At 34.6% G+C, this 15,716-nt stretch overlaps 1 protein-coding gene across 1 annotated transcript in view; it reads right to left on the reverse strand.

Moving 5' to 3' along the window:
• Positions 1 to 13,311, reverse strand: part of LOC138317715 (perlucin-like protein) — a 62,820-nt gene extending 49,509 nt beyond the window's left edge. The window contains exon 1 of the mRNA XM_069259572.1: positions 12,714 to 13,311. Within this exon, the coding sequence (XP_069115673.1) occupies positions 12,714 to 12,957 (244 nt within the window). The 5' untranslated portion in view covers positions 12,958 to 13,311. The remainder of the gene's footprint in view (positions 1 to 12,713) is intronic.
• Positions 13,312 to 15,716: the final 2,405 nt, after the last annotated feature.

Genomic DNA, 15,716 nt, shown 5'->3' on the forward strand with positions numbered 1-15,716 from the left:
GCTGTTCAGGCGACACATCACTTCTGTGGAATTCTTCATTTTAGTTTGTTGTCGTTCTCATCTTTATATTTTTTAAAGTAAAAATGGAATTGAATGGATACTTTGTGTCATTCCACGGCTGTTTATGTGATTGGTGGACTTTTTCTTTGTCTTTAAAGTGTCGCAATGATATCACCAATCAAGAGGAAATACATGATTTACAGTCTTGTTAAGAGTTAAGATATATCGTTGTCACAGCCTTAAGGTAGTGAATGATCGTTGAGTTTTAAATGAGCCCGTCTAAATATGGCTATCGATCGGTAATTGACTATTTTTTCCTTATTAAGAAATGACCCCCTCTCCAACCCCCCAACCCCCCCCCCCCCAAAAAAAAAGTAAAAAACACGCATTTTACTGTATTTGGGCTATTATTTGTTAAATGGCATCATTTATTTAATTCCTATCAATATAAAATTATATTTTTTTCTAGCTTTAGCACTATATCAAAATATTTTTTCTCTAAATAGGTATCGTCCTCTGTAACACCGACAATCACAGGTATATCACCATCTTCAGGACCAGCAGGTACGTTTTTCTTAACCTTAAATAGAGCATCCTCACACGAGTGATGGTCATATATGTGTAATTTGGCATAGTAAAACGAATCTGTATTCATATCACTGTTAGTCGAGTCAGGTAACATAGCAACGACAAACTTTGGTTTGCGAATGAATATTACCGTCAAAATGGCATCTGATTACTTCTTCGTTTACTGCACGCTTCAACGAATTTCATCAAAACAAAAACATTATACTATGAGCTCCTTTTCATAACACAAGACAACACATAAGACAAGCCTTATGTACACAACACACAAAAATATATTAAATTATTATCATATTTAACCATGAAAATATAACATTTGTTCAACAGTCATCATGATCATGGAGCAAATTACGTCGGACGCTGGGGGTCTTAAAGACATGGATATTGGTAATTTTAATGTATCTCTACCGTATGGGCTGATTTTAGAGATGGAAGATTCCTTTGATGGGCTGTTTTCAAGCAATAGCATTGTTATTGAAGCATCCGATAATGCATCCAACATTGAAATAGAGAAAGTGTTCAGGGATTGGAGACAGAGCGAAGATATCCAGATTCCCCAGCCACGATAACCTTCTAATCGCTATGCCGGTGTAACGTTGAAAATGGACCCCCGTTGAAATCTGACCTCAGGTCATTTTTCAATGTTGAAAAATGACCCCGAAACACGTTGAAAACTGAACATTCAGCGCACTTTTTACACCGACCCGTTGAAAATAGACCCCATTGAAATGTGACCCCATAAGAACTCGTTTTTTACAAAACAACACAACACGACACCACAAAACCACGAAACCACAACACATCTCACAACACATCACAACAATACAACAAAACATTACACAACAACACACAACATAACCACGCAACAACAATACAACACCACCCAAAAACAACACAGTAACACACAACAACACAACACGACAACATTACACAACACAACAATACACAACAAAACATCACACAACAACACAACACAATATCCCACAACACAACATACAACACAACAACAATACAACACCACCTAACAACACAACAACAATACAACACCACCTAACAACACAACAACAATACAACACCACCTAACAACACAACAATACACAGCAACACCTTACCTGACAACAACACATAACAAAACACACAACACAACCATAACACACAACCACGCAACAACAATACAACACCACCCAAAAACAACACAATAACAAACAACAACACAACACACGACAACATCATACAACATAACACAACACAAAATCACACAACAAAACATCACACAACAACACATCACACAACACATAACACAACAACAATACAACACACCACCTAACAACACAACGTAACGCAACAACACATCACAAAAACATCACGTAACAACACTACACAAACACGGAACAACAACACCACACACCAAACAACACACAGCCACAAAACAATACAACACAACACAACCATACGCAGAACACAACATAACTGATCCATACGCAGATATATAATACATGCATTCTTGTATTGCAGGGAATAAATATATATTAACAATTACTGAATATCTGACAAACGTTAAATCGTCGAAAATATAATCATAAAAAATCATTATGAAACACATTAATAATATCCCATAATTAAAGTTTTGTCACACTATCCACTGGTACTCGGAAGTGAACACCACATAGTACAAACTTTGCATGCAGTTGATAACAACTATTCCTTTTTATTTACTACATTACCTCAGTGTTATTTAGCAATTCCTCAGTCTGAGAACAATAATTATCTACACGGACGAACAAAATGACTATAGAAAAAATGAAAGTTTTGTAGTGACGTATTCTCCATAATAAACATACAAGCACCTAAAATGTTTAAATGAGGTATTTGTTACGATGATAACAATATCAAATTTCAATTCAAATCGAGGTGATTACGTAATTTAAATACCAGCATAGAAGGGTCGCTTAAATTAGGAATGGCGATAACAGAGTTTGTGCAACAGTTATATATGTGAATGTACTAGGATCATATTTCAACAGACCATCCGTTGAGAATTGACCCTAGACACCGTCAATTTTCAACGGCATGTTCAATTTTCAACGGCATTCGGGGTCCGTTTTCAACGTTGAAAACAGACCCGAGGTCAATTTTCAACGGAGGTCCATTTTCAACGTTACACCGGCGCCTAAGCCAAGGTTTAAAAAAGATCACTTAGAAGAAGAAATTGAAAAGTTTACCATATCCGCTCAAGCGTTTAAAACATGAAACCGAAATTTGACTTGACAGAACACCATGATAAAAATTAGGACCACGTTCAGCCGTCATTTACAAGATTTGAAAAGAGATATATATATTTCGCTACAGTGGTTCTTTTCTGGCATATCACATTAAAACCAACTAATCTGATTTCAATTATAACTAGTTTGTTTCCGAAATAATTGTGTACATTCTATGTACTCTTAGGCTGAATTGTCTCATTTAACGATTATCTAACTTCACACGGGTTTTTTCTTACAAGAACTTTAAACACGATGGGAAAATATTTGAATAATATGATATGTGATGTGGTTGTATTAATTGTTTATCTTCTTAATGTGTAGAAAGTAAACCGCTGAACGGATCCACAATTTCCCGTTTACGATCCTCCAGGCAATCAAAGGATATGTCCCAATCCTTGATTCTGTAATTGCTCCCACCAGTGGGCAGCATTGTCGATCTCGTCGCTGGTAGACTCAGAATTATCTACACCTGTTATCGAAAGTCCAATCAGCCAACCTTGTATCAGCCCTACAAGGTAGATTTTACATATTCATTATTTCACCATTCATGTCTGATATATTAACCGTGAATATTCTGCTAGACACATTTATCGTTTAAAAACCTTTTTATTGCGGAAGCATTTGATAAATTAATTTAGCTGCATTTTTAATAGAGGTGTAACGCATGTTAGTGTACGTCGCTGCCTCAACACACGGACAATAAAAATTTTAAACCTACCAAATAGCTCTACAGGACGTGTGGATTATTGTTATCATTATTTTATCATTATTTTCAATAGGTGACGGGTATAACTGTATTCGCCCCAACCAATGATGCTTTTGCCCGACTTGGATCTGGAGTATGGACCATCTGGCCAATGACCCACAACTTCTAATAGGTAATGATCATTGAACCTGTATTAAATTTTAAATTATTTTCAAATTCATGTCAATAAATAAAAATGTTAAGATGGTTTGATTAATATTTATTGAATGAATTTGAAAATAATTTTTCAATAGCAATTTGCATATACATTATTGTAATCGGCATTCATCAATGTAATTTTGTTTTTCTCCGGTTTTGCTATAAATATAGAACACATGTATATCGCACATTTAAATACCACTTTTTATCTTTAGAAATTCTGTGAATATCACGTGGTTCCACACACAGAATATTCCACCGGTCTGTACAACAACAAGGGAACACGTAAGGACACTTGATACTCACCACGACAATATCAGGATTCGCGTATCCTGTACGTTTTCATTATTTCAAATATCGTTTAATATTGTTTGGTATCTATGCATTCCTAACAGACGATTTTAGAACATATATTAAGACCGGCGTACCACAAGGCTCTAACCTATGATCAAAAGTTTTTCGTACAAATCATCCCCCACCAAATGCTACAAGGCTCGACCTTCCTGCTGCCATGATAGAGAGAAATAACTGCAAAATAATATCAAGGGTTTTAAATCCTGCTGAAGTACAATTTCTTATTTCCATTTCGTTTTAATTTAGATCATTTTCTTTGGCTCAGAAGTCCATGATTGATGTCAATATTATTAAATCATAACTTTAAAGAAATTAAAATGTGGTTAATGTTTTAAACATATGTTTCAGAGAGACTCCGTCCAAGTCAACAACTGAAAATTGTAATCAAAGGCTGATATCTCCGCCACCACCCCAATGGTGTTAGTCCATATAATTGACCATGTACTTGTTCCCCGAAGGTTTCACGGATCTCCAATTATTGGATAGAAAAAAAACACAAAACACATCTATATTACAATTACCATCCTCTGTATATAGTATCATACACCTACATATTATTAATATTTGTTTATACACTTGATTTCCCCAATAAGATTTAAGTATAGTTTTTAGAATCTGTTCCTGTTATATAGAAATACGTTACATCGTTACCTCAAATCACCACATAAACTAATATAATTAAAAATCAACAGACATACACAACATACTACTTATTTAATACCCAATTCAAACAGCGATAAATAGTCGACTTTAAATTACAAAACGTACAACCAACAATACACTATTAAAATTATTTTACGTACACAATCTGAGTACTATATAAACAACTTTTTTAAAGAGCGCGACCATGTAGAAAAGACTAACTAACATCACTTTTAACGTACACCTGGATCACATGAAACAATGTAACGTAACAATTTGAATTAATTGAATAAATGAATTAACATTAAACTATAGTTGTTGTATTATTTAATTCCACGTTGCCCTCCCTACTTCCCAAAACACAAACATAACCGTCGATGTGGATTTAACAGTGACGTGAGCCAATGTAACATAATGATACTCATTTATCATCCCATTTCGTATTCTAATTCAAATATCCCTGATTTGATGAGTTTTCCCCTGGCATTCCATCAACTATTCTTACTAGAGACCCACATGAGACTATAATGCAAAAAAGAACGAGATATCCTGTTATAACTAATAAAACAATATATTATACAAACGATTCGGCAACTTCTAAAATATAAACTAATCAAGCTATAGTGAAGTATTAAAGACATTCAAATAAGTGACCATTCAGACTTCTCATATGTTGGCAAATAGTTTCATACATCAAACAGAACTACTCCAATTATGGCTGATCACAACATTTTGGATAAAATTCCTCCGTAATTAAACCTTTTTGCATTACTTACCCTATAAAATGTTTTGTCGTAGCGAAACACGCGTAAGCAACTAACAAATTAACTTCGTACAATTACTCATCTTTATAGATTAATAAAATTTTTTAACACAAATTAATCCACCTTGACAATTTACAAAAAATCTGTCGGGTTATGGTCTCATCTTTTTTGTCATGTACATTTATCTGAGTTAATAACTTCAAGGATTTAATAATTATAAAAGGCAAATTTTCAAGAATCATAAATCACTGATTAGGTTTCGTGTACCATGATATTTGAAATTTATATTATTGGACACACACGCACACAACCATCCTTGTCCACTTAGACGCACTAGATAACAAATAACAAAAAGAATTAATATATTAATTATTATAATCATCAATTACAAATATGTTTTTCAACCTCTGCCAGAAATCTACTGTAAATAAGGTAGACAACTGCTGAAAACAAAAAATCATTGTGCAGGGAATTAAATCAATGAGATAATATAAAGATATACTCTTTAATACAAATTAATACGACATATTCAGTACATCTAAATTTCCACACTATGAAACATTTACTCTATTTATAATTATTTTTCAATTTCTAACTCTGATTATGTATATATTAAAACCTATCAATACAATACCGACAGTTGCGACCTAAAAAGAATCAATATAAATACTTAAAAGTAATTTTTCGACAACTAAATATTAAAAATGTTAAGGTAAAATTAAGATTCATAAATATAAAACAGTAATGTCACAAAAAAAACTATTAACAATTAATACTAAAACATATAACAATATAAAAAATCATATCTGTAAACATTAATTAACTTATTTTGGTCAATTCCAATGTAATTTTCATCGCATTGATCATCATCCAAATCTATGTCCTATGTCCTCCAAGCATTTTCAGACAATGTTATGAATTAACTTAGTTCGGATGAGGTGTGTATTTAAGGTTTGCAGATGGATATTCTAATCAATTCGTCTAGTTCAGTAACCAATTTCTAAAACCTTCCATCTCCCTGTCAGTAACCGTTCCCTAAAAATGTATAATGGTCGGAACCACATAGTGTGTATATTAACAATAATCAAGGCCAACTTGATAACATTAAACAATATGAAGATAGGGCTTCAAACGGTCCTCATCTGCCCACCTTTTTTTCTTAAGTAAAGTCTAAATATATGCATTAATAACAGATTCAATATGGGAAATTGTTATGACAATAGCCAAACATTATAAATTCGTTTAAATTTATTAATATTGAATAACACAGAACCTTGGGAGTTCTTATAATGAATTTCATTCCTGACAAACTCTTTTTCCACTACGACTGACAAATACTAGCCTCCACACCGAGCATTACAATCTTCCTAATAACAACAAGCAAGTGAAAAAGCTAAATTTACATACTATTCAGCTATTCAAAACAGATTATATAAAGATTTACCTACCTATACGAATAATGTTGCACGTTATGTACCTTATGATTGTAGAATAAGCATTAAATCCCGTAGAAAATATTACCGAAGTTGATATGAACTCTGTTATCAGATACTGTCTTAGAATTTCGTTTTATAGTATTGAATTTGAAATTACAAAATATAGAAAAACTTTTTAACTCAGATTCTGCTTTCCAATCCCATGTTAATATAAAAACGGACATCCAGAGACAAGTTCCAGCACAGATGTCCAATTCAAAAACGCCAATCATCCGTCGTCGACCTGTCGAGCTTCGTCCGTCTGTATGTCCGTAACCAAAATACATTTTATTCCTTCTTCTCCAGAAATGCTAATACAATTTCAATGAATTTTGCAAAACCTTCTAAGGCAATAAGGCCCAACAAAATTGTTAATTAATAAGGTTCCCCACCCACATAGTTTACTTAGGGAGGGCCCAAAAGGGTTAAAAATTACTTAAAAGAAAACAATAAACAACTTCTTCACTATCATAGTACTATTGAATTAAATACCTCCTACATAGATAGAAAGATCCTAAAGTCCTTTACAAGACATTTGTGAATTAGTATTAACCCTGGGGTCTCACGGTATTTCCCTTTTTGGGAAGGGGATAAGTTGTTACTGTTGTTTATATAGGCAAAACTCAGTTTTGAGTTCTAATTTGATATATTTGTTTAATAGGAAAATGAATAAAATCTTGTCAGAATTATCTGTATGGAGATGGCACATTGATATCCTATTACACCAATTGTCCATGACAGACCCCCCTGGGGCTTTAGGGGCGGAGTCAAAATGTTTCAATATAGGCTATTAATCAACATAAAATCATCCATCTATGAAATACAGTAAATTGAGTGAATGCACATTACTCTTCAAATATGGGGGGGCAAAGTTCTTGAGGTGTTTTTATGAAAATTGTGAATTATATGACCCTGGGGTCTCATCGTTTCACCTTTGGATAGGGGGTCGCATATTACTATAGTTTTTATTGATAGCACCTTAAATAGAATAAAAGCCCAGCGGATTACCTGGCCCAGCGGATTCAAGGTTTACCCCTGGGGAGTGATTTAAGTTTACTGTATAAAAGTATAGGGAAAAACGAAAATTAAAGCATTTAAATAGTCAGTATAAAACGGAAATTAAAAAAGGTGACACCAATTGTGCTATTATGGTTACAAGCATGAAACTTGGCATATATGTCAAGAAACATATTCTGAGTGACTTTTGATTAGGAGCCACTTGAAAAAAATTCCTAGACAAATATGGCGGCCATTTTTCAAAATGGCCGCTACAAAAACTAAAAATATCAATTTCCTTCAAATATATAAACCTTTTCAATGTCGTTTTCACTAAAAATACCAAACAACGGTAGAATAACGTATCAGTGTACACCGAAAATATGTTATCAAGTAAGAATTTGCATTATTGTCTTCAAAGCAACAAAATGCTGAGTCAGCAAAACGCAATATAGGACCATATTTTACATTTCAAGTTATGAATTGATAAAGACCGATTGTATAATATATTCACAAGAATGATATCTTTACTTTTAATTGGAATATTCGTCAAATATAATGGACCCATATGGATTATGTCCGAGTTCAAACAAAGGATAGACTCAGGCACTCAGATAGGGTCATCTACTTCACAAAAGAAACTCCTGTTATCAATTTTTGGTGGAAATGTATCAGATATTATTTTATATGCATGATGGTATTAAGGATTTCAAGCAGATTGTTCATAGAGTAATTTATAGGACTCATTGTTGTTTATGAAGGGGAAAAGGCGACAGCAGATCACCAAGTAAGTATCCAAATACATTAATTTAAGCATTTACTGCCAGTCTGTCTGTTAAAATTTAGCCGACTTCACCAGTTGCATGTTGCACATTCAAGAAACGATTGTATAGTTCGAATCTGATAGTAGTAACGAGGCTTAATTTAACTTAATTTGACATCACAAACAGAAACTCCCAGTCGTGAAAGGATTTGCGTTTGGTTTTGTTATTGGAGTAGCATTCTTGACACAGAAATGCGAATCATTGTGGAATTTGAAGGGTGAAAGGCGACCGCAGAGTACCAAGCACGCTTCCAAATACGACAATGCAAACATTTTCTGTTAGTCTATATGTTAAATGTTATTATATCTATCTTCACTTACTCTGAAGACCACTCGCAGGTTTCACATTTAAGAAAAGACCTAATTCGACTTAACAATATGTCGCCGTAATAATACTTCAGTTCGCATTACAGTTAACACCCTCACATGAAACCGGCATCATCGCCCATAGCGGCTTCCAACCACACTTAATGACCCATCCCCATTTGTCAGGACTCAGTTAGCCCATGATCGCTTTGGTTACATTTTCCCATCAATATACTCCCTGATATGTTGCATTTTTGGTGTGCTGTCCAAATGCGCCTGTAGTTGACGGGATCATGTCCAGTGTTCTGCCTTTCTATGTAAACATCTATGGTTTTAGCATAGTTTTAGCATACATGAGCAGTGCAAACTTTTCTAATGTACTGAAAACTTTACTTGGTATACATTATGGTCCCCCTGATAATGTTGGAAATGTTCGATTTGCTTCTCCGTATATCTTATATGTATCCCAAGCAATTTTCTTGCATTGTGTATTAAATGCCGATACAGCGACACATCTGGTGCAGTCATGGAAATAATGGAAGGGTTAATGATTTCTCAGGGCCACAAGCGGAGGCAGTATCCTGAGCAGGGATCTATAGATAATTCCAAGTTTCAAAGGCCACCCATACTTCGCTTATGCTGACTTTGGTAACAGCTGCTACTACTAAGGCATCAACTTCTGTATCTGTCCACTGTTTGGATGGGAAATGTTTCATACACTTCGTTAACAGCATTTGTCATATGAATGATCATCCTCGTGTAGCCTTCTTATGATTGCAGGGTGAGAGAAGTTCTTGTACAGATAAGACAGAAAAAACATATTGTGCATAGTTTTCGAATGTTATGACACAAACTAATCTGAGAATGTCTACTATAACTGCTCCGTCAAATCCTCTGTTTCCAGATGTTTCACATACGTCTCGAGGTAATAAGACCAGATTTCAAACCTTACTTAAGTTGAGAGAGTGATGGTGGACAGGCGTGGTTCAAGAAAAGTGATAATGTTTTCAATGAGGATATTTGCAAACTTGTTTAAGATGTCTCTCTTGCGGATGGTTAGCTGAATTTGGCCAGTTTATTCTTTCTTATTGGCTCTGCAATTACGTTTGATCTGTCCACGAGGTGATCTTTAGTAAAGGCCTAAAATTGTTGGTTGTCTTGAAACGCTTAATCCAATTTAAGGCTCCATGGTCAGTTCTTATGATAAACTTTGCTCCATATAAGTAGTGATGAAAGTGTTTCACTGTTTCAACAATTGCCAACAACTCTCTCCGAGTTACACAGTACTGTCTTTCTGCCTTTGTCAATGTTCTACTAAAGTAACAGATCGGGTGCTCTCCATCTTCATATTGCTGTGATAGGACACCTCCCACTCCAAAGTTACTAGCATCTGTGTCTATAACAAATGGTTTCTTTACATCTGGATACTTGAGTACAGGGGAGGTAATCAGAGCCTTTTTCAAAGTCATAAATGGTGTCTGACATTCCTCGGTCCAATGGAATTTCTCTTCTTTCTCTGTGAGTTTGTGCAAAGGCTTGGCTATATTTGCAAAGCCTTTAATAAATTTCCTATAATATGAGACTGTGATCTTTAGTAAAGGCCTAAAATTGTTGGTTGTCTTTAAATTCATTGTCTATATTCTTAACTATGTGACTATCAACGAGTCGGCTATGTCCCTTGTGTCGAGTCTATGAATGATCACGACTCTATGAATGGATTCCAGTTAAAACATCAACCAAGTTTCGGGCATGTTTGACAAACGCGTTTTATGATGACTTGATTTGTTCTATGTGTTTTTTTTTTGTTTGGTGGGGTTTTTAATGGATGTTTCGAATTCTATTGTGATTATGACTAATTCTGGAACTGCAACTCAAAGCTTAGGGATTTAGTTTAAATTCAATAGCACATCGTTCGCTCTTGATTATAGCATTGGTTTGATCATGAGCCACGTCCATTGCAATGGACGAAAATGGCCGTTTTGTGCATTGCGAAGTTTCCTTTTGTTATTTCTGGATGTATTTTTCACAGTACAACCATATTTATGACATGGGCAGGTAACCATATCGCATAGTTTGTGTGATCTAGACTAAAAAACCATGTAGCTAGTTTCGTCAAACATAATATTGTTCACATATTTACCCTTTATATGCGAGGTGCATGTGCTGACAAAAATGCAGAACGATAGAATACATCAAAGAAATCTTGTTTATTTAAGATATTGTGTACCCAAGAATTTAAAATAAAGCATATGTTTCTAAAACATCTACATAATAATGACCACCTTCGTTATTTTTAAGATAATGCTTGTTTGGCGTGATAAAAAACAATTCTGAATAGCATCTTATTTTAAATGTTCGATAAATGACTGGTATTTTTTTAATTTTGGCGGAAATTCAATATGGCGTCCTTTTTGACTATGGCACACCCGGAAGTGCGTCCAATATTAGAAAAAGTCTTGCCTATTGTGGAATGGTACTGGGATCATGTTGAAAACAATAAGCCACCAAAGAATTTTAAAAAAAAAGGTTATGTTGAAAATTGGACACTGATTTTGGAAAATGCAATTAATTTCACCTTTTTTGGCAGCCATTTTGAATTCTGGTGGTATTGAAATTTAATCATTTGGAATCTATCATACCACACGCATCATTTCCTGCATTTTGGAAACTCTTTTGTAGCATTTAACTGATATTTGACAATCCTATATCGATTTTTCTATTTTAATGAAAATTCTGAATGGCGGCCATCTTGAATGGCGCATTAAGCTAAAAATAGACATGATTTCAGGTGGCTCCTAATCTTAATTTACCTATAATATATGTATCTAGAAGCATACTAAGTTTCATGCTTGTAACCAAAATAGCACATTTCTTATGTATTTGTACACAAATCCGCTGAGCTAACCTGCAGGGCAGACGTGAAACAAAATGACACTAGCTATGAAAATTTATTGACGTTAAATCATAACCTTGAACAGGTTAACGATGATTTATCACCAACATAACGGTAAATTAAAAACATATTACCACAATAAGATTTTAAAGCAAAATTTCTGTCGCTAAAAAGGGCTAAAACAAAATTACTGCTAATATTTGTTCTACATCATGTAGCATTTTCTCTAATTTTCCTCACATGCCAATTGGGTTAGCTTATGATGTATAATAATGCAGATTATATGCATTTAAAATTAAAATGTTTGATTAACACAAAACTATACAGCTAGTTATTTCTGTATCTTTCTGTACACGTTCCTTTCATAAAGCTCTGTGTTGTTGTTTCATCCTGTTCTTAAATTCCTTATAACCACTCCCTTCAATAGAGGATCAATAATAAGGATCTGCATTTAAAACAGATTGACCTTGGCCTTTGTATTGTTGATGTTATCTCCTCTTTTGATAACCACGACTAGAAATGTGAAAACGCCGACTGAAAAGACCTTGCGCTTACATGAGAGAGTTATATAACACTAAATGTATATATTTGATTGTGACGGAGAAAGAATTGATATCTTAATTAAAATTTCTTGACGCATTAATTGTTAAATCTTTGACAATTAAATAAGCTGGCCCACTGTACAATCATCCGAAAAACACCATTACCTCTTATTGCGTCCAACATCTCCTGCTGACGACGACGGAGCTCCGCCAAGTCTTCCTTGAGGAGTTGCCGTATCCCTGGCATTATATACTCCACGATGTCAGATTTCTTTATGGCGCTACACTGTCTTCTTGTATGTTCGGGAAAGACGTGCTGAGGATAGCTTAAGTCTACCTGTGACATAATTACAACTACCACGACACATAAGATTGTTCCTTTCCGTGTTTCGTGTTGTCTTATCCTCATTTTCTTGAATGTGTTGCTGGTCACTTCTTACACATATACATATATTATGTATATCCTCTATGTAAGATCATTAATACTTTTATGTTGTTTTCAAATATGCCGTTCCTGGTGGTAGATCAGATGTGATACTATATATACAGCTTTAATTTGTTGTTATTTCCTTCCTGGTGAATGTAAATGTGGTATCTATTTCCTGGTCATAACACCTCACGCATTATTATTCACTTTTTCAAGGCCACGTTGTGATAATCCCTTATCAAAATTATTCTCGATTGCGTCGGTTTTCTCTGACAATATTAACCAGAATGTTGTACTCCATGTTAAGTCTTCTGATAACTATAATTGAGATGACGCATACTTGACATGTGTTCATGTCATATATTGATAGCTTCGCGTCAGATCGGAAAAATACACTTCAGTATCGTTTAAATACACATTTATCTGTTTTATTAGAGCAGTTTACGAGCTAAGAGAATCTGATCGTCAATTGAAATGTAATCAGGTGAACATTCGACGATTTCATTGTGTACGTTTATCATCGCTATCATATATCAATTATGGACCTTTGAAGGCAATTCACACATTCTACATACCTCATACAAAGGAGTCCTACGTAACCCTGGTTGTTAATAGGGCGTTAATTAATCAAACAAACCATATGATATAATATCGCCGTGTAAAATGAATAATGACTATGATTATTAGTTTATTTTAAACACCGATATACAAATATGTAACTCTATATGGACCGAAACAAATATTCTTAATTTTCTTTTTTTACATTTTTGACCCGAAGGGTTAAGGTGATCTATCGACATCATGTTTCGTCCGTCGTCGTCTGCCGTGCGTAAACTTTTCATGTTTTAAACTTCCTCTCAAGTTCTACCAGTGCAATATTGCTGAAACTTGCCTAAAATGATCCTGATACAGTGAACTGCGTGCAAGCGTCCGGATTAGACTCCTCCCTCAAATGTTGTAACATTTTGTTAGCAAATGAAAACTCTGGAAAGTTGCCTCGATTGGTTGGACTCCATGTGGTGTAGCCCAAACAATGTTGACTTCAAAGGGGTCTACTGATTTGACTTGGTCACATCAGCGAGCTGTTTACTTAACAGATATGTGGCTCCTATTTATCAATAAAAGTATTAAACACTAGTGTCTTTCACTCTTGACTCTGTATTTAACTATGATTAATTTGATTGGACTAAGAAAGAAGGTATTAACAGAATAGATTGGCCTAGAGTAAAACTATTAATAGGAGTACAGGAACAAATTAGGTTCGGGGGTAAAAATTAGGGTCGGTCGGGTAACCCTAAACAGACATATTTTTGCCTAATGTAGATGTTTCATCCGGAAGCAGACATCTCACCTCTTATTGTTGTATGAATTGTTATAGTAATGTTTAAAAGTATGCTTGTAAGTATGTAGATTTCTATTCAAACCTATGATAAGTTGTGCTAAAAACACTCTATTGTAGTTCAAGAAAGCAGAATTACTAACATGTATAAAGTAACGACTCTATAGCTCATGTGATTTCAAATAAAATAGTATTGTTAAGTTAAGAAACCAAATACAAAAAGTCCACACACTTTGACCTGTGACTATGGCTATGTACATGTAGGTCATGACTTTATACACCCATGTAATTATGTTTTTTTTTACGATTTTGTACACCAAATTGTGGCGGTATTAATGATTGAAATTGTGCAAGTTTTTGAACGTTTAACAGCTATAACAGGTAAATTCCGTCCTATGTTAGCTGTTACTAAACTCCGCCCACAGTTTGACTGACGCTATTCCCAAGCCGATAAACTCGCATACGATTGTTGAAAATATTCACGTGATTTGTGGTTTGAACAATCCGAAAGGCAATTCCGGACGCTTGAACACATTTCACTGTATGATCGCAACAAAGTGTTGTTATTTTTCGGGACAATCCGGGACAGATTGCCGGCAAAGCCGTAATATTGAAAACACATTTGGGACTTTTTGTGAAGTTCTACCGGTGCGATTTGGTTGACACCTGCCTAAAATGACTTGTTATATTTTAGCCGCTGGATGGTGTTTAGGTCCTTAATTTTTAGCCAATGAAAAGGGAGAAAAAGTGGAATTCTGTCAGATGTAATATTTTTGTACTATTTCCATTTCGCGCGAAAATGGAAACCTCACTCCCGTCCAAAAAAAAAAAAAAACAAAAACAAAAAAACGAAAAATTCAAACGAAAAATTCACCTGACATTCCGCATTATGCATATACCTCAAACAGTTATTCCGAAACCTTATATATGTCATTTTTTTGATGCGATAGTGAGCTTGCGACAGAGATAGATACATATTTTAACTATTTTTCCCATCTACGAGCCGCTGAAATAAGTGATGAAGTATCGAGTCATGTTAGCGGTGATCATAATCAGTGCTAGGAAGATGACTGTGATTTCGACATTGGAAGTGATTAGTAGGACAGAGAACAGTACTACGTTAAATCAGTTACACACCCACCTATTTTACATACCAGAATGAGAATTTTCATAAGAAATGGTAATAAAAGGAACTTTGAATCTGATCAAGAAACATGTGTTAGTGATGGTAATTTTGAGGAAGATACTGACAACAATGAACAAGTGTGTTACACAACTCGTATGTGTAACAAGGGTTGTCAGGCAAAATTTCGAAACATTGGCATTATGGAGAATAGACAGTACATACATTGTATGGACAGAGATGTGAGAGACATGTTTATTACTGGGCAGCTTCAGGCAT

The sequence above is a fragment of the Argopecten irradians genome, chromosome 3, assembly GCF_041381155.1.
Source record: "Argopecten irradians isolate NY chromosome 3, Ai_NY, whole genome shotgun sequence".
Classification (NCBI taxonomy): Eukaryota; Metazoa; Mollusca; class Bivalvia; order Pectinida; family Pectinidae; genus Argopecten; species Argopecten irradians.